The sequence below is a fragment of the Lynx rufus genome, unplaced genomic scaffold (genome assembly GCF_022079265.1).
Source record: "Lynx rufus isolate CCGP_SWC_20201006 ecotype Redwood Valley unplaced genomic scaffold, mLynRuf1.p SCAF_19, whole genome shotgun sequence".
Taxonomy (NCBI): domain Eukaryota; kingdom Metazoa; phylum Chordata; class Mammalia; order Carnivora; family Felidae; genus Lynx; species Lynx rufus.
In genome coordinates this window covers 27,774,587-27,801,770 of record NW_025814833.1, presented here as the reverse complement: position 1 = coordinate 27,801,770, position 27,184 = coordinate 27,774,587, and the positions used below count along the sequence as shown (strand labels likewise).

The 27,184-nt window shown below is 41.0% G+C and overlaps 1 protein-coding gene across 1 annotated transcript in view; it reads right to left on the bottom strand.

The window, feature by feature from the left end:
- LOC124513836 (P2R1A-PPP2R2A-interacting phosphatase regulator 1-like) overlaps window positions 1-23,514 on the bottom strand; it is a 45,459-nt gene extending 21,945 nt beyond the window's left edge. The window contains exons 1-4 of the mRNA XM_047081823.1: window positions 23,048-23,514; window positions 16,596-16,674; window positions 14,414-14,500; window positions 1,734-1,802 (exon numbers count right to left, since the gene is read on the bottom strand). Coding sequence (XP_046937779.1) covers window positions 1,734-1,802; window positions 14,414-14,500; window positions 16,596-16,674; window positions 23,048-23,154 — 342 coding nt within the window. The 5' untranslated portion in view covers window positions 23,155-23,514. The remainder of the gene's footprint in view (window positions 1-1,733; window positions 1,803-14,413; window positions 14,501-16,595; window positions 16,675-23,047) is intronic.
- Between the last annotated feature and the right edge of the window lie 3,670 nt (window positions 23,515-27,184).

Sequence of the window (27,184 nt, the reverse complement as noted above, 5' to 3'; positions counted from 1 at the left end):
AAAAAAGTCCTTCTCAGAGATTCATACTGAGTGTTTATGGGTAAAAAGATATCAAGATTTACTTTCAAGCATCCTCCTTCCCAAAAGGTTAATAAGATCAATAGCTAAAAAGAAGCCATAGTTAAAGCATACACATAAAGAAATATGCAATTTAAGATATGTGTAAGGGGGTGGCTGGGTGGCTCAGATGGTCGAGTGTCCGACTCTGGCCTTTGGCTCAGGTTATGATCTCACAGTGTGTGAGATTGAGACCCGCATCAGGCTTTGCACTGACAGTGTGGAGCCTGCTTGAGATTCTGTCTCTTCCTCTTCCTCTGCCTCTCCCTCGCTCATGTTCTCCCTCGCCACTCAAATATTTTTAAAAAATATTTTAAAAATTAAAAAAAAGATACCAGACCATTAAGTTGCTGAAAATAAGTCTTAATTTTCCATTCAATCAGTACCCAGATTGAAGTATTTCTGTTTTCCCATTTAATTCACTTTCTACTTGTGTTTCATTTTAAATGTTTATATAATGTATATTCTGTCACTATGGAAACAGAGTGCCTTATGATTTATATTACAAACCAATTAAATTAATCTTGATTTCAAGCTTCATAATCAAATAGCAACATGCAATCAATTTCTAAATATTGGTCTCATTTAGAGGAAGCAACAAAGCAAATTGCACAGATAAACCAGAGGTCATCTCACCTACTAGTTTTAGGCTCTTTTGAATTTCTAAAATAGCTCCATACTCACAAAGACAAAGAATGTTTTATCTACTAAAAAGTAAAAGAATCTTTTTACCATACTATTTTGCTACTGGATGATAAACTGGACCTTAGGGAAGTCATGGCGTGAGAGGGCGAGAGGGAAAGGAAGCAGAAATTGGAATCCTAAACACCAGGCTCATGAGATATTTTGGCTTTTTTGCCACTGAAATAGGGAAAGGGTAGCTGGAAAGGAATCCAGTAATTTGGGGCTAAATCTGGCTCTGATAGTCACTAACCCTGGACATTGGGTAAATTACTAAATTTCTCCCATCGTTAGATTCTGATCTTATAAGGTTGTTGCGAGATAAAATGAGACCACACATGTGAAGTACCTGTTACAGCACTAAGTGAATAATAAGTGCTCCATAACAGTTAAGCCCCAATTGAACAAAAGTCTGCTTGTAGCTGGGTCAGAAAAATCCCACCACCTGTGGAGGAGTGGGGATTTGATCTTTTGAGTTCTGTGGCTAATCTTTGGATAATTAAAAGGTTTAACTGTATTAGGCATTTGCTATTAAACACACACATGCACACACACACACGCCTGCACAAAACGTAAGCCAGTGAAGTACAATGTGTCCCTGAACTCAGATCACTAAGAAATGAGCACAGAACGATAGCATAAAGGCTGTTCATCTGTCAAAAAATTTCATCTGGCGGTTTAAAAAACACCATGATAACTATGGTTATTATGAACCTAAAAAATTAATTTTTCTAGATAGCATTCCTTTTCTTTGAGAGCTCTGAAAGAGGCCAGATTCAAGGTAGAAGAATACACTGTCTTTCTGGAATCTATCAGTTTATAACCCAAAGAAATACAGGACTCCATAGTTGCTTTTGTTTTAGAGGAACCATTCCTGGAATTAAAAACAGAATCACATGTGACCTCACTTGGAATTACTGAACCCTAGGTATTTTTCTAAAGAAAAATAAAGTTTCCTTTTTTTACTGAACAGCTATGAGTTTCGAAAGTCTTACCTGTTTGATTTGGTGAAGGCGACCAAAGGAAGCATGAATAGGAATGGGAACGGAAGAAGGTGGCAAAACCTGAAATTTAAAATATAAAAGTCAATACCCAAAACTAACATAACATTGTTAGTTACACTTCAATAAAAAATAAATAGAAGTCAAGCTGGCTTTAATGTTGCTGATTAATTATTTCTTTGAAAAAAATTTTTAAAGCTTATTTATTCTTGAAAGAGTGAGTGAGGGAGGGGCAGAGAGAGAGGGAGACACAGAATCCGAAGCAGGCTCCAGGCTCTGAGCTGTCAGCACAGAGCCCGACATGGGACTCAAACCCACGAACTGTGAGATCATGACTTGAGCTGAAGTCGGATGCTTAACCGACTGAGTCACCCAAGCATCCCTTCTGATTATTTCTAAAATGAATGAAGTCAATGTTGAATTATCTAAAGTATCTGAGTGTCTAATCCATGCTAGCAACAGTATTCGTTAAGTTTAAAATTAAAGAAATAATAAAAAATCCCACTGACTCTTGACTGAAAATTATAGTAATCAAAAGTCTATATACATCAAAACAGAACAAAATAACTGTTAACATAAGAAATACAGAGCAGAACATCAATAGAACATTTTGCTTATCTCTACCTTTGCTCTCCCAAGGCACTAGATCTTAAAATCACCTGATTTTTTCTTGCCAGTTTTGCCTTGCAAAAACAAACAAAAGAACCCTATCCAGTATCTTGGAACCCAGCTGAGAAAAACATACTTTCATAATACGGAATGACTTAAGGCAATCACTTCCAAGTAGCCCAGCACATTTTACTCTTGCTCGTTCAGATACCTGTTGTCTAGACTACTTTTTCCCTTTCTGCCTTATCTCAAAGCTTATGAGGACCCACACAAGAGAGACATGAAAGAATGGAGGGATTTAAAGCTAACTGGGAAAAAGAGGCTTGCAAATTACCTTTAGAATTCATTTATCCATTCTACGTGTATCCTGGTCAGTCCTTAAAATGCCAGATAATGAATCTACCATATCTCACTTCTACATTATATCTTAAGAGCACACTGAGTTGTGAATTTGGAAATAGTTGATGAGGTAAAGCACTGTGCTAGGCCCTGAAGACTCAAAGGTAAATAAAACATTTTCCTATCCTTGAGAAATTCAAAGTGTGGGTAGGGAAAACTAGGCCGGTGCCAGAACGAGTTATGATAAGTGAGAAATCAAAGCACAGAGACTATATCTCTGCCTGGGGTCCTAGGGAAGGCTTCCCGGAGGAGGGCAGGGATTCAGTAGAGAAGAGGAAGCAGGGTATTTCAGGGAGTGGGAAGAGATGCTTAGACAGAGGCATGTTTGGAGAACAGAGACATTCAGGGTGGCTGAAGTTTGGTACATGATAGAGCATGAAAGGAAGCAAATCTGGGGAACTTTGGCTGCAACCAAATGGTAGATTCTGGACTTTAGCCTTTGAGCCCAATAGGAAACCTAAAGCATAGGTCCTTCTGAGTTCTTCAAACTCAAAGGTATTTTAAATGTTTATTTATTTACTGAGAGAGAGTGTGCGCACACACGTGTGTGCCCGACGGTGGGGGAGGGGAAGAGAGAGAGGGAAAGAAAGAAAGAAAGAGAGAGAGAGAGAGAGAGAGAGAGAATATCCCAAGCAGGCTCTATAATGTCAGTGCAGAGCCCGATGTGGGGCTTGATCTCATGAACCATGAGATCATGACTTGAGCTGAAATCAAGAGTTGGACGCTTAACCGATTGAGCCACCCAGGTACCCCTCAAAGGTATTTTAAACAAGATCATATCTGTTTTGGAAAGGCAACCCTAGCAGCATATACATAACAAACTGAGAGTGGAGGGACAAGGGACCAGAAGCAGGATCAAAGACCAGGTAAAAGATGAGAGTCTGAATAAAAAAGGATGGGAGAAGAGGAGGCGGCAGACTGGAGAAACGATCAGAAAGTGAAGAGGGGCACCCGGCTGGCTCAGTCGGTGCAGCGTGCAACTCTTGATCTCGGGGTTGTTGAGTTCGAGCCCCACGTTGGGAATAGAGATTACTTAAAAATAAATTCTTTAAAAAAAAAGGATAAAAGAGTGAAGAGCTGAAGACCGGCCTGAGGTTCCTAGCTGAGACCTATGGGTGGGGGGTAGCCAGGAAAGGCAGTAAGAAGAGTGAGTTGGTACATGGGGAGAAGATGTGTGCTCAAAGAGAGCGTGATGGACAAATGTTTTTATGAAGTAGTACCTGGTCTGAATTTTTATTCCATTTAAAAACGTATCATATGACTTTTTAAAGGAGCATATTACCTCACTAGTTACATTTTGCTTAAGAAAATATTAAAACCAGTTTGCTTTTTCCTAATCATCTGCTGGACGGTGGAGGAAACAGCAAAGGTCGAGAAGTAAGAATAGAAAAGTGATGTGTAGTAACTGAAAATTCACTATATCTAAATTACATTTGACAGTTAGCCACAACTACTTCATTATAATAATTCACTGACAGACAAATAGGGCTAACCATTAAGTATTTCAATATTTACTGGGCCCTTATTAGGTTTAAGGAACTGCTTTTCTGCTCAGAGGGGAAGGAAAGATTAAAAGAAAAACTAATAAGTCATAGTTATTACACTCAGACACCTTCCAATCCAGACACGAAAGCAAATTATTCTTTTTTTTTTTTTTTCAATGTTTATTTATTTTTGGGACAGAGAGAGACAGAGCATGAACGGGGGAGGGGCAGAGAGAGAGGGAGACACAGAATCGGAAGCAGGCTCCAGGCTCTGAGCCATCAGCCCAGGGCCCGACGCGGGGCTCGAACTCACGGACCGCGAGATCGTGACCTGGCTGAAGTCGGACGCTTAACCGACTGCGCCACCCAGGCGCCCCGAAAGCAAATTATTCTATGAGAGACAAGGAAATGCGTGTGAGATAGAGGCAAAGCAGGGTGGGAATAGAAAGCAAAGATTAAGGGAATGGGCATAGGGAGTGGGAGACAGGAGACAGATAAGGCACAAGGTGGCATTTGAGTTGAGACTCACAGGACAAGGAGTTTGACAGCATAAGCAATAGAAAAGGGTAAGTATACAGCATGTTTTAGGAAATGTGTTTTAGGAAAGATTGTTAGTTTCGTGCGAGTGCAACACCAGGTATCTCTGGAGGGATGGAAGATTCCGAGGTCGAGAGGGCAAAGATGCTGGAAAGCCTTGAATGACACACTCAAAAAATTTGGACTGTGCAAAATGATCTACTTTAGTATACACAGACGAGCAGATGATACCTAACAGCATTGTCTATTTAACTTTGGAAGAGACACACTCAGATATTCATCAGCCCGGAGACTGATTCACTCTCTATCCAGAGGATGGGTATAAAGAAGGAGGTATCGAAGAGCCCATGACTGCTGACCGGCCAGAAATTCAGACTAGCCTGTTCTAAGCATGTGCCACAGTTGACAGTTCAAGAAAATTCCTAATTCAAATCAATAAGGCTACTAGGTGACCCTTCTTGCCAAAGTCAGGAAACTTTTCTCCATGAAACTTGCATAAAAGGGATATGTTGGACATTTTATTATTATATGGAATAGTGTTATGAACAATGTAACAAGACTTTCTCTTTCAAGCACCTATTTGTATGAACTGTGATAATGGCAATAATACATGTGATATGCTTAACAGAACACCTGGCACATAGTATGTGCTCAGTAAATGGTGCCTATTACTACCACTACCACCATTATCACTACCATCATCAAATATTTCTAGAATTCAATGTTTAATAACATATCAACAACAACTGGGATTATATATGGTAGCTTTATAAGACTCGGATATATCTATTCCTTCCTACCCAGCATTCTTCATTGTTTTCCCCATGTGATCTTTTAACTAATTTATTTGTAATAGACTATTTTTTTTAAACAGTTTTAGGTTCACAGCAAAACGGAGTGGAAGGTATAGAGATTTCCTCTCCTCTCACATAAGCATGGCTTCTCCCACCATCAAAATCTGAACGCAAGTGGTAAATTGTTGTAACAGCTGAACCTAAATTGACATATCACCACCACCCAAAGCTCCTAGTTTACATTAGGGTTCACTCTCCATGTTATACACCCTATGGACTTGGACATACATATAATGGCCCATATCCATCATTACAGTATTGGACTGAGTAATTTCAATGCCCTAAAAACCCTCTGTGCACCACCTATTCATCCTGATCTTTTTTTTTCAACGGAAACTGACTCACTTTTTTCTCATGATAAAACAAGGTATACTCAGTATAAAATATAATGGGAAAAAAACCTAGCAACACCCACCATCCAGACATGACCATAGCAAATATCTCAGTGTTTATTTTTCCAGACCTGGATCCTACCACACATACGTTTTGTGGTTTGGGTATTTTTTTTCTTTATAATTTAATATATTCTGGCTCTGCATCTGGGGATGCTCGCAGCTTTCAGCTCCTGGGCCAGCATCTTATCAGAATGTCTACTGTTCACGAAATTCTGCACAAACTCAGCTTGGAGGGTGACCCCTCTACAGTCCCCAAATGCACACAGGATGGTCAAAACATACACCAAGTGGATGCTGAGCAGAATCCTTTGAACAATGAAATGGCATCAAGACTAAAGGTGTGGATGAGGTCACTGCCATCAATATATTGACCAACCGCAGCAATGAGGAGAGACAGAATATTGCCTTCGCCTACCAGAGAAGGGCCAAAAAGGAATTTGCATCAGCATTGAACTCAGCCTCCACTGGCCACCTAGAGAAGGTGATTTGGGGCCTACTGAAAACACCTGCTCAGTATGAGGCTTCCAAGCTGAATGCCTCCCCCCATGAAGGTGCTGAGGACTGATGAGGACTCCCTCACTGAGATCATATGCTCAAGGACCAATTAGCAGTCTACAAGGAAATGCACAAGACTGATCTGGAGAAGGACATTCTTTCCACCACATCTGGTGACTTCTGCAAGCCCATGTTTGCCCTTGCAAAGGGTAGAAGAGCCGAGGATGGCTCATTGATTACGAACTGTTTGACCCTAGATGCCTATGATCTCTAATGCTGGGGTAAAGAGGAAAGAAACTGATGTTCTCAAGGGGATCAGTACCATGACCAAGCAAGTGTGTGTCACCTCCAGAAAGAATTTGAAAGGTACAAGAGCTACAGCCCTTATGATCAAGGAGTAGGTCAAAGGAGACCTGGAAAATGCTTTTCTGAACCTGGTCCAATGTATTCAGAACAAGCCCCCCCTATTTTGATGACTAATCGTGTGATTTCCTAAAGGGCAAGAGAGTTCATGATAAGGCCCTGATTAGAATCATGGGTGTCCACAAGTGAAGCAAGGGGACATGTTAAAAATTACGTCTGAATTCAAGAGAAAGCATGGCATGTCCCTGCACTACCACATCCAGGGAGACAGCAAGGACAGCTACCAGAAGGTGCTGCTGTGCCTGTGTGGTGGAGCTGAAGTATGAACATCCAGAAGTGGTGCTCCTGTGCTTCCAGTACCAGTTCTAGAAAATCAGCTTGCGACTAAAAGCCCCTTTGTGCCCATCCCTATGAGGATGACCTTAGCACTGCCTCCCCACCCCGACCTTATTTTAGTTGCCTAAGCATTGCCTGGCATTTCCCCATTAGTCTCTCCTTTTATTGTATTTTTGTAAAAAAATGTTTACTTATTTGTTTTGGGAGAGAGAGAGCTAGCACTGTCAGTGCAGAGCCCAAAGTGGGGCTCAATCTCATGAATCAGGTGATCACAACCCGAGCCCAAATCAAGAGTTGGACACTTAACTGACTAAGCCACCCAGGCGCCTCTAGTCTCTCGTTTTAGCAAAAGAAATGAACAGTTCAAGGAGTTAGAAGTGAAATCTATGATGTGAAACACTTTGACTCTTATATACTGTCTTATAAACAGGTGAATAAACTCCATTTTTACTGTCGAAATAAAAATAAAAATAACCTAATATATTCCACATATCTTTCCATGTTAAAATTCACCTGCAATACCATTTTTATTTTTATTTTTTTTTTAATTTTTAAGTAGGTTCCACACCCAATGTGGGGCTTGAACTTATGACCCAGAGATCAAGAGTCACATGATCTATTGACTGAGCCAGCCAGGCACCCTACCAGCAACCCCATTTTTATTTTTTTATTTTTCAAAGTCTATTTATTTTTTGAGAGATGGAGAGCGAGGGAGAGAGAGAATCCCAAGCAGGCTCTGTGTTGTTAGTGAGGAGCCCAACGCAGGGCTCGAACTCATGAACCATGAGATCATGACCTGAGCCCAAATCAAGAGTTGGATGCTTAACTGACTGAGCCACCCAGGCGACCCCTGCAATACCATTTTTAAAGGCTGAATATTATATGAATGTACCATAATAGGAAGCACCCATTATATGCCAGGCATGTCTTATTTCACTCAATTCTCACAACAACCCCTCACGTAGACATTATTATTGTCTCCGTTTTATTTTTAAAAATTTTAATGTGTATTTATTTTTTGAGACAGAGAGACAGAGCACAAGTCGGGGAGGGGCAGAGAGAGAGAGGGAGACACAGAATTCGAAGCAGGCTCCAGGCTCTGAGCTGTCAGCACAGAGCCCGACGCGGGGCTCAAGCTCACGAGCTGGCAGATCATGACCCGAGCCAAAGTCAGACGCTTAACCAACTAAGCCACCCAGGCACCCCAATATTTTCCCCATTTTAAACATTAGAAAAGTGAGGGGTGCCTGGGTGGCTCAGTTGTTTAAACTCCCGACTCTTGGTTTGGGCTCAGGTCATGATCTCATGGTTCATGGATTCAAGCCCCACGTTGGGCTCCATGCTGATGGTGAGGAACCTGCTTGGGATTCATTCATTCTCTCTCTCTCTCTCTCTCTCTCTCTCTCTCTCTACTCCTCCCTTGCTTGCTCTATTTATCTCTCAAAATAAATCAAGTTAAAAAAAAATTTTAAAGAAGATGAGAAAAGTGAGGGCCAGAGAAATGAGGCAACTTGCTCAAGTTCATACAGCTAGTAATTGCTAGAACTGGGATTCAAACTCAGATAATGAAGGCACATTCATTTAACCTATTCCCTCTTGTTGGACATGCATACTGTTGCCACATTTTTTTGCTTACTCTTATAAATAATGTTGTGATAATAACCTTTAAGCTTATCTTTGCAGATATCCTTAATGAATTCTTTAGGAGAAATTCGTAGAGATGGAATTTCTGGATCACAAGGCTGTTGATACACACTGCCAAACTGCCCTCCAGAAAGCTTATACAGATTTACTGTCTAGCAGTGTATGAGAACATCAATCTCCTCCTCTCTCTCCAACATTAGATATGATTACTAATTTAAAAAAAACTGTATGCCCATTCTTAGAGAATACTATGAAAATAATCGACTCTCCAAAGCAAGCAGAAAATATTGTGATTTAGCCACAGTTTTGGATATTCTCCCCCGATGCTTCCCTTTATTAGCATTGATCACTGAGAAGTTGTTATACAGTGACATGCACCAAAACTGAAAATATAGGTTTGCCCCTAAAAAAACCCCATCAAATACACACGCACCCACACCCACCCTCCCACACACACTTTGAACAAGCAGAATTTTAATATATTTAATTCATGCTACTGATTCTCATATTGTCATCATTCAAATGCCCAGAAAGGTAATATAAAATGTGAAACACTCAGGTTTATAAGATTTATAATCTAATTGGAAAGACACGCTAAGCTGAATATAAATATATACATATGCTCTATATAAAGATATTACGGTACTTGAGCTGTATTATGATGACATGTTATTAAAAACAAAATAAGAGAATTGCATGGTGTGGCAAACTGTTCTGAACTATGAAAGACTTCCCGGAAGAGATTATTTTTAATTGATATCTAAGGGTTGGGAAGAAACTGGTTAGTTTCAGGTAAAGGCCTAGAATTTCCCATTGTGGGGTGCCTGGGTGGCTGGGTCGGTTAAGTGTCTGACTTTTGGTTTTGGCTCAGGCCTTGATCTTCTGTTTTGTGAGTTCAAGCCCTGCATTGGGCTCTGTGCTGACAGTGCGGAGCCTGCTTGGGATTCTCTCCCTCTCTCTCTGCCCCTCCCCTGCTTGCTTGTGCACACGTGCTCTCTCTTTCAAAATAAATAAATAAACTTAAAAAAATAAAATTTGTAAAAAAACAAAAAAGAATTTCATATTGGAAAACTTTATCTAGGAAATCCCAGGAAGACTGCCTGACTGCAACTGAGGAGATCAACAGGAATGTAGTGTGAATGTCTCGGGAAGGTAGGATTTGAATCATTAGCCACAAGAAGGTTCTTACACTGGACAAAATGTGGACTGGACTTGGCTGATTCTTTTAGGAATGACATGGAAAATTAAATGGAGAAAAGAAGGCTTTTGGAAGAGAATCTCCCACAGGTTAAGTACTACAGGTGGTGTTTGCAAGGGAATTACCTTAGATAATTTTACTACACGAAACAAGGTACTAAAATAGAAATAAAGCGTTTCCTGAGATCTCAATAAACCTCACTGGTATCTTTTGTATCAATTTCTCATTGTGCCTTTCTCTCACACTCTAGGGGAAAAAGTCCTTGGGAGGAAGCAAGAGTATCAGCACCAAGGAATGATGTCATGGGGGTGGGGAGGAGGAGGGGCGTTGGGGTGGGTGCTGGGTGAAGCTGATTCCCAAGCATTACCTCCAGTGAAGGAATTACGATAAGAAAGATCAAGCTCATTTCCATTTAAAAGAGAAACCACAGAAAATTAATATTGTGAAGACATCAAATTCTTTGGAAAGAATTTTAACTTGACTACAGTTGCTAATTTTAACCCATTTTCCTTCTGTAGTTAGTAGAGATAAAGCACTTAAAAAATCCTGAACAAGAGTTGTGTGCTGTGTTTACGAATGCCTCTGCCTAGTTCCTGCAGTGACTGATTCTGAACGTGAATTGAATGCAGGCTAGCAAGACCGAGCATAAAGCAGGGCCAGGAATGTATTATACACTCACTACTGGGTGGGCCATAAATTAAATTTAGTTTGTAGTTGCCAATGTGAAAAGCAAACCCTAATCAGACAAATATCAGTAGTCATGACATTAAAATGGACAAACTGCTCAAGAAAAGCACAATCATTTCCAAGAGGAAGATGAAATATTTCTCCTGCTCTGTTTTGAGAAGGTGGGGGTAGAGATGAGGAGATGTAGCTAAACCAAATTAAACAGGGGTGCCAGGAAGTGAATTCCTAGTGGAAGGGTGGGGAACAGGCATGCAAACCCTGGAGTTCTTAGGAGATACAGCGAAGGGATAATTTGGGGGGACGGCATGGTCCCCACAGTCAGAAGAAGGCCTCAGGGGGCACCTGGGTGGCTCAGTTGGTGAAGCATCTGACTCGATCTCAGCTCGGGACTTGATCTTGGGGTTGTGAGTTTGGGCCCCAGATTGGGCTCCATGCTAGGCGTGGAGCCTACTTTAAAAGAAAAAAAGAGGGCCTCAAGTTTCTGATCATCAGAAGTGGGGTGGAGTGATTTTCTGAGAGTGGGGAGGAAAATATTGGCACTTAATTCAGAAAATAATTGTGAGACAGCAGATTTTTACAAGGTTTGGAAATATACATCTTTATCTGCATGTTAAAGGGCACCCATGGTTCTTCAATACCTTCTACCACTGCAATTTTTCCTAAAACACTTTCACCTTCACTGAAATACATGAAAAAGTTTTTTAAAATTTTTAAAAAATGTTTATTTATTTTTGAGACAATGCAAGAGACAGAGTGCAAGCAGCGGAGGGGCAGACAGAGGGAGACACAGCCCTGTCTGAAGCGGGCTCCAGGCTCGGAGCTGTCAGCACAGAGCCCGACGTGGGGCTCGAACTCATGAACCGTGAGATCCTGACCTGAGCCGAAGTCGGACGCTTAACCGACTGAGCCACTCAGGTGCCCCTGAGAAATTTTAATGGTGATAAAATATACATAAAACTTCTCATCTTAACCACTTTTAAATGTACAGTTCAATAGTGTTAAGTACATTCATATTGTTGTGCAACCAGTATCCAGAACTCTTTTCATCTTGCAAAAGCGAAACTCTATACCCACTAAATACTTTTCATTCCACCCTCCTCCTAGCCCCTGGCAGCCACCATTCTACTTTCTGTCTGTATGAACTTGGCTACTCTAGGTTCTTGCCACGCCAATTTTAAGGACAGTCCAGTATAGGGTAGGACCCTTAAACTTATGATTCATGTTATCACTCAATAATACATGTATTTTTTCAAGAATGATGTTTCTAATTTGTGATGTGATATATCAGCTAGAAATGAAAACACCTGGGGGCGCCTGGGTGGTTGGTTGAGCGTCTGACTTCGGCTCAGGTCATGATCTCGCGGATCGTGAGTCCGAGCCCAGTGTCGGGCTCTGTGCTGACAGCTCGGAGCCTGGAGCCTGCTTCAGATTCTGTGTCCCCTTCTCTCTCCGCCCCACCCCTGCTTGTGCTCTGTCTCTCTCTTTCAAAAATGAATAAACATTATAAAAAATTTTAAAAAAGGAAATGAAAACACCTGTATTGCTGATGCTTTGTGAAAAGCAAATAGTATAGAAATGCTATAAATTAATAGTCTTCCTATAATTCCATGCTCCAGAAATAACTACTGATAGATTGACACATATCCTTCTCAACATCTGTAAATACATGCAAGCTCATGCTATACATAGGATTTTGAACCCTACGTCTAATTACTAGGTACAAAGTTTAGTGAGGCTGCTGAGGGTAGCAGAGTGGAAAGACAGAAGGAACCTGGGTGTCTGATGACATCACTGAGCCACTGAATTAACCAACCCTGGAAGCTCCTTTCCTTAAGATTTCTTGTTATTGGAGATAATAAATTCGCTTAGAGTTTAAGCTGCTTCTAACTGGATTTTGTTACTTCTGCCAAAAGCATCCCAACTATCTGTCATTCTCCCAGACAATTCGGCCTATCTATCCCGAAAGCAAGTATAAACCTACATAAGTCTCACAATAATAATGAAATGCAGACTTTGAACAAAATAAAACCTCATGCATCATGCTGTTACAGCAAGTGAAACCAATAAGCCTTGAAACTCCTGTCATCAGGTAAGTGTAAATGACGTCAGTCGTGCCAAACACAACCTGTTATATAAGATGGTTTGTTTTAAAACACACATTATATTAAACTGAACATTATGCAAATTAAAAGCCTAGAATTCCAAAGGAAAATTATGCATTTAAAAAAATGCCAGGTACATGTCTGTTCTATATATGTACCATTACTAATAAAACTAAAAAAATTAATAATATTTGTGGAGCACTTAGTATGTGTCAATGCTGTGCTAAGTGCTTTACACTGATTTTTTTTTTTACATGCTGTGAGCATTTTTCCCCTTTAAACTATGTTAAAATACACATAACATAAAATTTACCATCTTAACTGTGTGGAAATGTACCAGTTCAGTGGTGTCAAGTATATTCACGTTGTTGTGCTATGTGCTGTAAGTTTCTCTTTTTCTTCCAGTTTTATGGATATATTTTACACTGATTAATGTACTCACTTCAACAAACCTATGAGGCAGATACGGTTACATTCCCATTTTACAGATGAGGAAATTAGCACATAGAAAGGGTAACGTGTACCCGAATAACCAAGCTAGTATATACGATGCCATTTGTAAGTCCTTTCTTCTCAGTCATTCTTCAACCCAATCCAATCTGGCTTCATTTCACCCCACCCCTCTCTCCACAGAATTTGCTTTCAAATACAAGAAATTCATTAATAATCTCCATTTTGGTAACTCAAAGGACATCCTTCAGTCTTTATAACTTAATACTTAAGTATTACTTAAGTACTTGCTCTCTGGCCACTCGATAGCATATAACTTAATACTTTTCCGTGTCTTTTCATGGTACTACTGGTGATCTTTTTTTTTTTTTTTTTTCAACGTTTATTTATTTTTGGGACAGAGAGAGACAGAGCATGAACGGGGAAGGGGCAGAGAGAGAGGGAGACACAGAGTCGGAAACAGGCTCCAGGCTCTGAGCCATCAGCCCAGAGCCTGACGCGGGGCTCGAACTCACGGACCGCGAGATCGTGACCTGGCTGAAGTCGGACGCTCAACCGACTGCGCCACCCAGGCGCCCCACTACTGGTGATCTTTAAAGCTGTTTCCTGTAGCCTCTTTTCTTCTTTTATACTTTCTGCATAGGTCATAGCATGCATTCCCAGAGCTTTAATTAACGATCCAGTGATGGTGCCTAAACATGTGTCTTTAGCTCAGATCTCTATCCTGGGCTTCAAACTGTTCCTTCAAACTGAGCTTCAAACTCAGTGGTACTGAGATCAGTACAACTAACATCTTCACTTAGAGATCCCAGAGAACTTCAAATTTAACATGTCCAACACTAAACTCGTCTTCCCTCCAAATCCATTCTTCTGCCAATGTTCCCTTCTTCTGTGGCCCCACCGACCCATCAACTGCCCAAGCCAGAGGCCTAGCAGTCATCCTTGCCTCCACCGTTGCCCACCCTCCATCAAATTTATCAACAATTGAGTCTACCTTTCAAATATCTCCCGAATTTCCTACTCTCCTCCATGCTCACGGCCATCGCAGTAGCCAGGGTCACCGCAGCTGCCTCCTATCTGATCATCCTGCATTTCCTTTTGCCCACTTCCAATCTACTTACCGCTTTGCAGCCAGGGTAGTCTTTCAAAGATGCAAATCTGGTCATGTCAGTCCCAGACTTAGAATTCTTCAGTGGCTTCACATTGACCTTAGAAGGACAAAGTGAAAAATCTTTAGCACGACTTGGAAGGCCCTACGAGATGGTGCACTAATCTATGTGTCCAATCAATGTCATCTCTCCCCACTTCATCCTTACTTCCACTTTAGCTAGAATGCACTTCTTTCAAATTCTCTACACACCATACTCCTTTTCATTTCCAGGCTTTTACACGTGTCATTTTTTACCTGGAGTACTGTCTGCTCCTATAGTCCACATCCCAAGCTAGCTAACTCCTACACATCAGTAAGATCTCAACTAAGAGAGGTCATTTCCTCCCTCAACCCCTCAAACTAGGTGAGATCTCTCTGGCAACTAGATCAGGGCTTAATACATAGGAGGTTCCTAAAAATATTTGTTGGCTTGGCTGAGTAGAAAAGAAGAATGAATAGGTAGGGAGGGCTTTGATGGAGAAGCAAGCAGTCAATAAATATTGTTAAATGAATGAGTAAATAAATGAATGAGTAAAAGCAGGAAGATTTGTTTAACGAACAATTCTATTTTTTTCCTGGTATAATATTAGTGCATTGGGGGAAATAATATTGGATACCATTCTACAAAGAGGAAAATACCCAGTTGCAAGATCAGGAGGCATTATTTTAAAATGGGTTCCAAGCTATAACATTTCACTAAAAAATCACGTAAGAGAAATCTATGAACAACTATATGTCAACAAATTAGGTAATCTAGAAGAAATGGACAAATACCTAAAAATCACATAAATTACCAAACAAACTCAAGAAAAAATAGGAAACCTCAATAGATCTGTAAACAAGTACAGAGATAGAATCTGTTTCAAAACCCTCCCAACAAAGAAAAGTCAGATATAGCTTCACTGGTGAATTTTACCAAACATTTAAAGAAGAATCAACACCAATCCTACTCAAACTCTTCCAAAAATAGAAGAGGAGGAACATTTCCTGACACATTCTATGAGATCAGCATTACCCTGATACCAAAGCCAGCAAAGACACTACAAGAAAAGAAAACTACAGACCAACATTGCGTATGAAGAATACAAATGGAAAAATTCTCAACAATGTAATAGCAAACCAAATCCAATAGTACATTAAAAGGATCATACAGCAAGACCAAGTGGGATTTATCCTAGGAATGCAAATGTGGTTCCATAAAAGAAAATCAATGTAATGCATCATGTTAACAGAACAGAGGGGGGAAAAACCACATGATTATTTCAATAGATGCAGGAAAAGCGTTTGAAACAATCCAATGCTTTGATGATAAAAATACTCAAGTACGTAGGAATAGAAAGGAACCTCCCTAACATGATAGAGGGCATTTACCAAAACCTATAGGTAATATCATACTCAGTGATGAAAGACTGAAAGCCTTCAACCTGGAAAACAAGATAAGAGTGCGTGCCTTTTGAAACCAGAGAGAGGTGGTAGTTGAACAACACTGTAAATGCACTAAATGCCCCTGAATTGAATACTTTTCAATTAGTTAACTGTATATTATATGAATTTCACATCAATAAAGAGATTCATTTAGTAAATCATTTGTTCATTTTGGTTTACTGATCTACAAGCTATTACCTACATTTATAGGGTAATTAGTTAAGTGAGAGTAATAATTTAGAGATTACATTTTAACACCATGAAAAACAAACTTTATTTTCAATTCAAGATAAATGTGAGATAAAAGTCAAACTAAAAGCCTAAAAACTATTCTTAAGAGAGCCTGCAAATTTTCCTCTCAAAATTAGAACATCTTTTAAAAATTGGAAGCCAGATGGTCTTATACATAAGAACAAATCTCAATGTTAAATCCACATGGGATTTAAAAGTTAACTCTGCTGCAGCTGCAGCAAAGCAATCATAACTGTAGTCACCGTGTTTATTTTTCCTTCAGTGATGTTTAGAGCTGTGTTTCTCAAATTGGGAACTTGTTAGAAATACAAATTCTCAGGTCCCGCCCCAGATCTCCAGAATCAGAAACTCTGGGGTTGAGGGCCAGTAGTCTATTTTAATAAGCCTTCCAGGTGCACACTCAAGTTTGAGAAGCACTAGTTAAAACCAACTGCACAAGTCTTGGCCAAGTGAGGCTGCTACAAGCGTTTTCTTACCAGACATTGTTGGGTCATAAGCGTTGTGCTATTTCTTCTAGTTGTTAACGTGTCAGCTTGGAATACCTGTGAATTATCACTATGAAAAAAAGGAAAACATTTAAAACCCATTACAAAACTTTTTTTAAAGAAATAAGATTCCAAATACTTAAGAAACAATGCCATTAATGTAAATGGCTTCTTTGGGGCGCCAGTTGTGCAGATGGATAAACTGCAGTATGTGTGCACGTGCACATGCACAGCCTTAGTTGGCTGAGCCTAAACAAGTGTCCCTGTAAGAGAAGAAATTTTCAAGCATGCCACTTTACCTCTAGTCATGCTACCAAGAATAAGTATAATTTATTGTGGCCTTGGAAATGCATCATTTTCTGTGTAAACCTGTAACTGACTTAAATTTATGACTGAAGCTACCACGTGCGATACCAACTCCCTCTCGACTGTGAAGCTTTCACACGAACAAGAGGGATAACCGGTAGAGGTTGACAGAACTGAGATTTTCACAGGTATCTTTTGTTTGATGAAAATGTTTTTAACTTAGTTGCACACACTCAAAACATTAAGAGGCTTCACGCAAATAATCCAGATTCCGGATTTCTGGCTTCTCTTGAAAACTCTGCAAGACGTGGCCACACCGGGCCACGTTCCCACATGGCAACCACAGGCTGAAGCCAAGCAACCGCTGCCTGCTGAAGATGGGGCTCGTCTTTCTCTGCATCGATGGCGCCTCAGCCTTATTTGGGCTTGGGACCCTGGAAACATCTTCTCCTTTTTATGTCTTTTTTTTTTAATTTTTAAAAATGTTTTTATTTATTTTTGAGACAGAGAGGGACAGAGCATGAGCAAGGGAGGGGCAGAGAGAGAGAGACACAGAATCCGAAGCAGGCTCCAGGCTCTGAGTTGTCAGCACAGAGCCCGACGCGGGGCCCGAACTCCCGGACTGTGAGACATGACCTGAGCCGAAGTCGGACGCTCAACCAACTGAGTCACCCAGGTGCCCCTTTATGTCTTTTTTTTAAAACTTTTTATTTTGAAGCAGTTGAAGACTCACAATAAGTTGCTAGACTACAGAGGGTTCCCGTGTACCTTTCACCCAGGTTTCCCCAAGGAGGATAAAAGTCATTGGTAACATTTCCTTCATTTTTGCCATATCCACTCAGGTGTTAAGTCTTTCAGGTTTTGCCTCTGTAGCTGCTCATAGGGCCATCTTATTCTTTTTAGGCTCCCTGCCAAAAACCAATTCAAAGCCTTTTTACTTTCCTGCGGACTTTGCAATAGTCTCATTTGTCACTTCATCTCAGTTTTGCCCCTGCCACAATCTACCTAACAGACTACCAGGTCACCTTCCTGAAGGACAGCTTGCTCTCCTGCTCACAATATTCAGTAATTCTCTTCATTACCGTGGGCTGAATTTAATTACATTCATTACTATGACATTCAAAGCCCTCCACACTTTAGCTCTAGACTTTTGGATGTGATGAATTAGTAAGATTTCAAAACAAAATCTTGGCACAAACGTACAGTTGCTACCAACTTTCTGTTGTGAAGTAAAGTCATCAAAAAAAAAAAAAAATCCCAGGGGCGCCTGGGTGGCTCAGCAGGTTAAGCGTCTGACTTCAGTTCAGGTCATGATCTCTCAGCTCATGAGTTCGAGCCCCGAGTTGCGCTCAGTGCTGACAGCTTGGAGCCTGGAGCCTGCTATGGATTCCGTGTCTCCCTCTCTCTCTGCCCCTCCCCGCTTCATGCTCTCTCAAAAATGAATAAACATTAAAAAATTTTTTTTTAAATCCCACCATTTACCAACACCATCACTTCACTTACAAGAGGACATTTTTTTTTTTGAACCTGCGTGAGAGTGGGGGAGAGGTGCAAAGGGCAGAGGGATGGAGGAGAGAAGGAGAGAGGGAGAAAGGAAGACTGAGAGAGAGAGAGAGAGAGAGAGATAAGGAGAGAGAGAGAGAGAGAGAGAGAGAGAATCTTAAGCAGGCTCGAGGCTCAGCATATTCTTGGAATGCTGTCCCAGCTCTCCGGCTCCCCTCTTCCCGTCTGTATCCTATCGATCCATGAGAATCCATCTCATATGCCTCCTCTCCAAGAACATTTTCCTTATCCCTCAATCCTACTGTCATTTCTCACTCCCTTCTTTGCATCTCCCTAGTACTTTCTTTCCCTCCCTAAGCACAGATCTTAGTCTATCATATATTTAAATCCTTTGATTATTTATTTCCCTATTAAATTAAAAGCTTACTGAGTCATAATACATCTTTGCAGCATAGTAATTTGTATATAACAGGTAGTAACTCAATATTTTATGAGGGGATATGTGGTATGGGTCTAATGTTTACTTCCTTTTCCAATCATTTTTCTCTATGAGAACAGGAAAATATTCTAGCAGTCACAAGAAAGCTGGAGGGACACTAATGGGTTACATATTTGCACTCTTGTATGTGAGGGTAATTCTTTTTTTTTTTTTTTTTTTTTCAACGTTTATTTATTTTTGGGACAGAGAGAGACAGAGCATGAACGGGGGAGGGGCAGAGAGAGAGGGAGACACAGAATCGGAAACAGGCTCCAGGCTCCGAGCCATCAGCCTGACGCGGGGCTCGAACTCACGGACCGCGAGATCGTGACCTGGCTGAAGTCGGACGCTCAACCGACTGCGCCACCCAGGCGCCCCATGTGAGGGTAATTCTTAAGGCTGGCAATTATATTCTCCCCTAAATTTTTGTCACTCAATTTTAATAAGACTATAACTGAAAGAAATCATTGAGGAAGCATAGATTTCAATAGGTAGGAGTCACTCAACATGAATTCATAAAATCCTAGGTGATACCTACAACTGAGTTAAGTGCTACAACTTAAAGTAAAGACACTATAACTAGATACAGGTTCAATGCACCACATCAGATGAGCAATAAGCAGCTCTGTCTAAATATCTAAGCTACAAGATGTTTATGCTAGTTATATCCCCAAAGCAATCATTCACTACAGCCACTATTGTCTTTCCAGGTTTGTACGAATTTAATAAGCCAGATAGTTGGCAAATTTCTTCTGCAAAGGGCCAGACAGTAAATATTTTGGGCTTTGTGGGACATACAATTTCTGTGGCAGCTACTCTGTCATTGTAGTAGGAAAGTGGCCATGGGCAACAAGTAGGCAAATGGGCACGGCTATGTTCCAATAAAACTTTATTTACAAAACCAAATGGCAGGCTGGATTTGGCCCACAGGTAGTAGTTTGACTTTCAAACAGTTGAAATGCAGGGCCAGACTAGAGGTATTTACAGGGGGAAGGCACTGGCAGAAATCCCAGAACTTACTAATACTCAAAGGGCCAGAGAAGTAAAAGGAAAAAAAAAAAACTACCTTTAAATAAGGTTATTGACACCAGTAGTGAAGTCAGACAAGTAGATGGCTAAAGGGTATAAAGAACCAAGAGGTTCAAAAGTTTTGACATCAGTATTTTTGATTTTTAAAAAAATTTTTTAATGTTTTTATTTATTTTTGAGACAGAGAGAGACAGAGAGCAAGCAGGGGAGGGGCAGAGAGAGAAGGAGACACAGACTGGGAAGCAGGCTCCAGGCTCTGAGCTGTCAGCACAGAGCCTGACACTGGGTTCGAACTCATGGACGGTTGAGATCATGACCTGAGCCAAAGTCGGACACCCAACCGACTGAGCCACCCAGGCACCCCTGACATCAGTATTTTTATTAATACGAGATGTACACAAAACAGTGCAGGAACTTTTTTGAAAAAAAACAGTAATTCTTATATTAAAGAGTTAATATTTAAGGAACAAATTCTGTGAATACTGGTGCAAGAGATTGTGTTCATACACAGGAAGCATCAAGCAAAATTGGAAAATTACTTGAAAGAAGTGCAACAATATTTAATGAGCAGTGAAAGAGGCAAGACAACAAGTATTAGAGGCTCAATTTAGTGAGAAAGCGAGGGAAGTGAGCAGTGTACATATACAACCAAAAAGAATGGAGGTGAACTTGAATTCTAGTGTAATTCTACTCCAAATTGTTTTCCCTGCCGTGTCACTTTCCTGACCATGCTCCAAACTGGCCATAACAGCACAAAATCTGCCCTCAGGAGATCATTTGGCCAAGTTCCCTGACATCAGGCATGTCACATATCATCTTCGGGTTACTTCTTTATGACACATGAGAGTCCCTAGCCTTGGTCCACCTTGTGGTTTCTTTATCTTTAACTCCTCGTAGATAAATAGGTAAACTGACTCTCACCTTTCTGTACCAATTTCGCTTCATGCATCAGGAGCTTAAGCTACAGAATTTGACACTGTAAGCATGCTCTAATATGATAAAAATAAAAACTTTTAATCCTTCGCAGAACAAAACAAAGCATGAAGGGATAACTGCGATCACTCTCCTTGTTTCTAGGACTGCTTGCAATTTGTTTTTTCATTTCATAAAGGCTTCCAATAAAACCAACATTCTCCTCAAGTGCTTTCTTCTAGCAGAGTGGGTCATAGCAATTCATTTTTTCATACAATAGGATTAGGGTCTATCCTGAACTTATAGAATGTTCTCGTTTTCAGCTCAACATGAACAGCTGCCTCCCCTTTATTTTTCTATCTGCCTATTAAAAAAGATAATGAATTATTTTTTTGATTAATCTTAGTTTGCATTTCCTTTTGGAACAGTATATTCTCCTTTGCCTCAAATGACCAGAAAGCTGTATTTGGTTAGTTAATGAGCTTAGAAGTTGATTAGTAGTGGACAAAACACTAGCTTAGGAGTCAGGAGACACAGGTTCCTAGTACTGGCCCTACTACATCATTTTAGAGACTTATGGGCCTCGGTTTCCTCATACATTAAATAAGGAGGGTAGATCTGGTCTCTGAGTTCACTTCTAACTGTTGTGATTTATACCTATCAATTAGTATGATGCTAGCAAAAACGAGGAACAAAGTTACTAACACAGGAAGTGAATGAATTTTTCAAACATTTTTACAATACTGATAAAACTTCATGACACTATGATGTGAGATCCAAGATCTCACTTTCAAACCCTATTTTAAGAAATTATAAGCTTGTGCCATGCCAGATATTGGATATGTGCAGGAAAAACAGTTAACCATCAGGTCAGTGTTTCTAAATCTTATGTTTTCCATTATCAGTCCTCAAAGGAGTCTTCCCTCCCCCTTTTTTTAGAAAGGGTAGGGGCAGAGGGAAAGGGAGAGAGAGAATCTTAAGCAGGCTCCATGAGATCATGACCTGAACCGAAATCAAGATTCGGATGCTTAGGGGCGCCTGGGTGGTGCAGTCGGTTAAGCGTCCGACTTCAGCCAGGTCACGATCTCGCGGTCCGTGAGTTCGAGCCCCGCGTCAGGCTCTGGGCTGATGGCTCAGAGCCTGGAGCCTGTTTCCGTATCTGTGTCTCCCTCTCTCTCTGCCCCTCCCCCGTTCATGCTGTGTCTCTCTCTGTCCCAAAAATAAATAAACGTTGAAAAAAAAATTAAAAAAAAAAAAAGATTTGGATGCTTAACCGACTGAGCCACTCGGACGCCCCTCTAAGGAGCCCCCCCTTTTTTTTTTACATTTTCCCTCCAATTACTCCCTCTTAAAAATTCACACAAAATTTTTGTATGTATAGCTGTGGTTTGTACATAAAAAGGCAAGATGTTTTTCACCACCCTCCCCCCAGGAACGAAGTTGGGGGCAGTACCGGCCATTGAGGATGCAACATTTAGGAGATCAAGTTTCTGTGGTACCTAAACTTTTTTTTTTAATTTTTTTTTAATGTTTATTTATTTCTGAGACAGAGAGAGACAGAGCATGAGTGAGGGAGGGGCAGAGAGAGAGGGAGACACAGAATCAGACCAGGCTCCAGGCTCTGAGCTGTCAGCACAGAGCCCGACGCGGGGCTCGAACTCACAAACCATGAGACCACGACCTGAGCCAAAGTCGGTCTCTCAACCAACTGAGCCACCCAGGCGCCCCTAAACTTTTTGTTCAAATAAAAACTAGGTGTAAAAAAAGGCCCAAGCTTAGTTGCTTGGCAACCTTTTATGATGGCTGGAGGTGAAGGTCAGAGGTGACAAAGCAGCTGAGAGAATGACAAAAAATTACAGTCATTACAGAAGATCTGGAGGGAAAGGGTGGGGAACACTCAGTTTCTTCAAAGGAGTGGGTAAGAGATGGGGTGAAGTTAGAAAAAGTCCTGCTCCACACCAATAGGTTGCTGCTTTTGGGTCCCTGTGTACTGTCAGAAGAGCACGTTCAGGTTCACGTGTGTCAACCTCAGGGTAGGTGTGCGCTCTCCCTCCGGCCAGCCCAACCCACTCCTCCCCAAGGCTGAGTGTGAGATCTCCAGACAGCAGGAACACGGGAGATAGCTGCAGAAGCTCGATGAAGAAAGGGATATGCTATCGTAAGTCACTGTCCCCAACTCCTGCCACCCACCCCCTGCTATCTCAAGCCTGCTCACCCAAGCCCACTGATCAAAGGGGCGCTGTTGGATCGTTTCAGCGAGTCGTCTGTGGTGGCTGAACTCGGCAGCAGCTCCAAGTCTAGGTCCATTTTCTCTTGTGCCATGTCCACGTCGAGGAAGAAGCTACTGCTTGGTCCGAACTTCGCAAGGTTTTCTGGCTCCCATTCACATGAGGACAAGTCAACTGGGTGAGGAGAGCAGGGAGAGAGGAAAAGGGGAAAAAGAGAGGAAGCACCACCTTTAGACGAGTGCTCACCTTTGCAGCCCTACCATCCCTAATACCAGTGGGCACAAAGCGTGGCAAGACTGGCTCGGACCCTCGGACCCCCCACAAGCTCCGGGTCCCTAACGCTGAGAAGATACCCCACCTCCAAGTCTATAATGAAAGTGGGGAATTTATCTTAGTCGCCTCCACAATTGTTCGCCCTTATTTCCCTCGGCCAAGGAAACCCCAGGGGACCCTTTCCGGCCCAAGCGAAAACTACAACCTGTCGCCTCAGAGAATCAGTTGGGTGCCGCCCCTCCGCACATGCGCCGGACGCGCGGCCCGCCGACGCACACTTATTACGCAAGCAATGAGGGTTAATGAGGGCGCTTTCGCCAGCCTTGCGGGGGCGGGGGGGGGGGGTGGTGGCGCACGCGCAGTCAGAGCCGCCTTTTTACCCTTAGCCGGGTTCTCTCTTCTCTCTTCCTAGGGGCGATTAACCGTGGTTGTTCCTCCGCTCCCATGTGAACCGCGGGATGGTTTCGCTGACCGCTATTTAGGAAAGAAAGGGTGGGGAGGAGTAAGGGGTACGGGAGCGCCGTCTTTTCTGCTGTGTCTAATATGATATTGTTTTCTCAGATTTGATTAGCCAATTATCCCCTTATAATTGAGACCTACAAGCTTGGTACCTCTGTCCTGTTAAAGCCAACACTACACATTTGTAGTTTTAAAATAATGCAATATGTCTGGGGGGGGGGGGGGGGAACAACCCAAGACCTGCCACCTGCTCCCAAAGTGTCCTGGTAGGCAAAACATAAGAGAACATAAGGGAAGGGAAGCAAAAATAATATAAAAACAGGGACGGGGCCAAAGTGTCCTGGTAGGGCGCTAATCCAATTGAATCAACTGTGCAGACAAATCACTGTTTTCCATGTGGTTTCATTGTTTTTGTTTTTTACCGTAATCATAAGTGTATATTTTTACACTAAATACCATTTATCTTCTCAAAGCTATACATCTAAGAAAATGATTTGAGTTAAAGTAGAGAAGCTTGTTTGCTCAGAACAAGTGTCTCAGAATTTAATATTCATCCAAATCAGTGTTTCCATTTAATAACGCTGTCATGGCTCAAACATTTTAAGAAGTGCTCTTTTAGAATTTTTCAGCACCAGTTTAATGAGCCACGGAATACTGAAATCGTAACTCCATGCTAATAATTTTGTAAAACCATACCTTTTAAGAACCGTATAGAGAACTGGCAGAGAAGGCAAGTGAAACTACTGAAATGATAGTTATTAATTAAAATAGTCACTACATGGTATAGCACTTCAGAGTTTAAAAAATGTCTTCATATACTTGTCTCAATTGGTTCAATCATGAACCCTGCTCAGCTAATTACTGGTGAATGTAATGGGATTATCTTGAAACAGTTCATGACAAGTTAATGACATGAACGATCACAATCATTCTTCATTCGTTCTGAGAACAGAATAAGAAAAACTTAATTATATTACCAGACATGAGGATGATTTGGAGTCTCCTGACGTAAGACAGGTTAACAATAGCTACCATTTTTTTACGCACTTAATTATATGCCAGGTACTGTCCTAAGCACTTATTAAAAATTTTTTTTATCCATTCTGAGAGAGAGAGTGCAAGCATGTGCATGTGGGGGAGGAGCAGAGACAGAGGGAGAGAGAATCCCAAGCAGGCTCTGTGTTGACAAACTCAGGGCTCAATCCCATGAACCGTGAGATCATGATCTGGGCAAAATCAAGAGTTGGAGCCTTAACTGACTGAGCCACCCAGGCGCCCCATAAGCACTTTAAATATGTGATTGCATTTAATGCTTACAGTAATTCTGTGAGGTAGGCACTATCACAATGCCCATTTTTCAAAGGAGGAAACTGAAGCCCAGAGGGGTTACTCAAGTGACAACTGCTAAGTGGCAAAGCCAAGAGTCCTCTGCCATTCTATTTAAGTGAAAAGACAGATGAGGTGCGTCTGGATATTTCTCTGGATACTATTTCTGTACTCATAAACACTTGATAAATCTTTTAAAATTATTTTATGAATAAATGCAGGTTTAAATAACCTGCCATTCACAGCCATCTTGTAAAGAAGGCAAATTACTTCTATTTTACAGTTGATAAAATTCCAGAGAGATTAATGGCACATAATTAGGTAGCAGTAGAATCTGAGCTGGTACCAAGGTCTCCTGAAAGCCACTGTTAAAGTTCCCAGGGTACCTGGAAAATTTACAAAAGATGGTAGTTAAAGCTGAGTAAGTCAGGGTGGATGTCAAAGGCCGTGGTTAAATACAGAATGGGGTCAAAGCCAAATTGAATAGCAGAAAAATAGAGAGGGAGTACATGAGAAAAGAACTAGATCTTACTCCCACTCTGCTGCTCATTTTACTTTTCAAAGAGTTTGTTGATATTCGTGGCAAGTAATAAAGTTTAATAGATATATTTTGAATGAACAGACAATATCATCATGCCTAAGCATTACAGATATCTAATTTTTAAAAATCAAAGTACAATAACACTAAGAAAATAGATTATAACATGACAAGGAAAGAGCAACCAAGGGACTTGCAAGAAAAGGGGTAGTAATATGAAACAACTACGTACCCAAGATGGCAGGAAGTTTTCAGCTATTACCAAAGAGGAGGAACTCTCTAAAGTGTAGCTAAATGCCAGGAACCTATAGTACATGCATAAGTTAGAATGTCAAAAGGAACGAGTAGTACAAAAACAATTCTGTATACTATAGTGGCAAACACAATATTTGAAGAAATTATTTTTACTTCTTCCCATTTTTATACATGATTATACCAACCTAGCTGTGTTTCACGATCAGCTCCTGCTGTTGCACAGCAATATGCCATGATCTCAGATTGCCATTTTGCTTAGATCTATACCTTGCCACTTATGCTACTCCTGTCTTTGATTGTCCCAGTCCGCTGCCATCTGTGCCAGGCCTTCTCATTATAAAAGGTGACCCACAAATATGTGATAATCAGTTGTCTAGTTTACCAGTTGTTACGGCAACTTTTAAGCAACTGCTTAACCCTTAGTTATCATAAGGGTAAGTCAGAGAAAAGTTGAGGCCAAGGCCACAGGTTACAAGCACCCCAAACCTCCCAAAAGATTTCCATGAAGTGAAAGAAACTAGGTAGGCAGGAATATGTGAATTGAACCTCGAAATGATGGCCAAGGTAGCATCCATATCCTCACATGTCCTTGAGTTTCTCCTAATCGTTAAGCTTCTGAACGTTAGCAATTCTACTAAATTGTTGGACTCCTCAGAGTTAGGGACTCTGCATGTGGTCAGCGAACGACTGTTCAGTAGCTTTTGTGAACACGAGAATGTACTTTTTTTTTTTTTGAGCAGATGATGGAGTTGCTATGACCTTGAGATAAAAAGAGATAAATACATTGATCAAAAACAGAGTTTCTAATCCAGTTGGCAGGAAGATGTAGGCAATCTAAAGGAAACTTTCCAAAAGAGCTTTAGAAACTCTGCATTACAAGGAGCAAATATTAACATTGAGGAATAAAATGATTGAGCTTGGCAGGTTTAATATGGGATAACTGAATTGAAGAGGCAGGTAAAAGTAGTTTTGCTAAATTTTGAAACCAATTTCCTAACTAGCAAATTTCCTATATTTCTTTGTATGTATGATTTTAACACAATACAATGCCATCTTTACCCTAGGGTCATTCAAGTAGTGAGGATTACATGAGTTAATATTTCTAAAGCTCTTAGAATTGGACCTAGCACAGTAACTGCTATGTAGGTGTTTGTTAAATAAAATAATTCCAGGCCTCACACGTGCCGAATGGCTATTGTTAGGGTCTCCATAAATCCTAGAAAGAAAAAAAAAATTCTGGGTCTGCTACTTGTTCTTCAGGACTTTTCTTAAC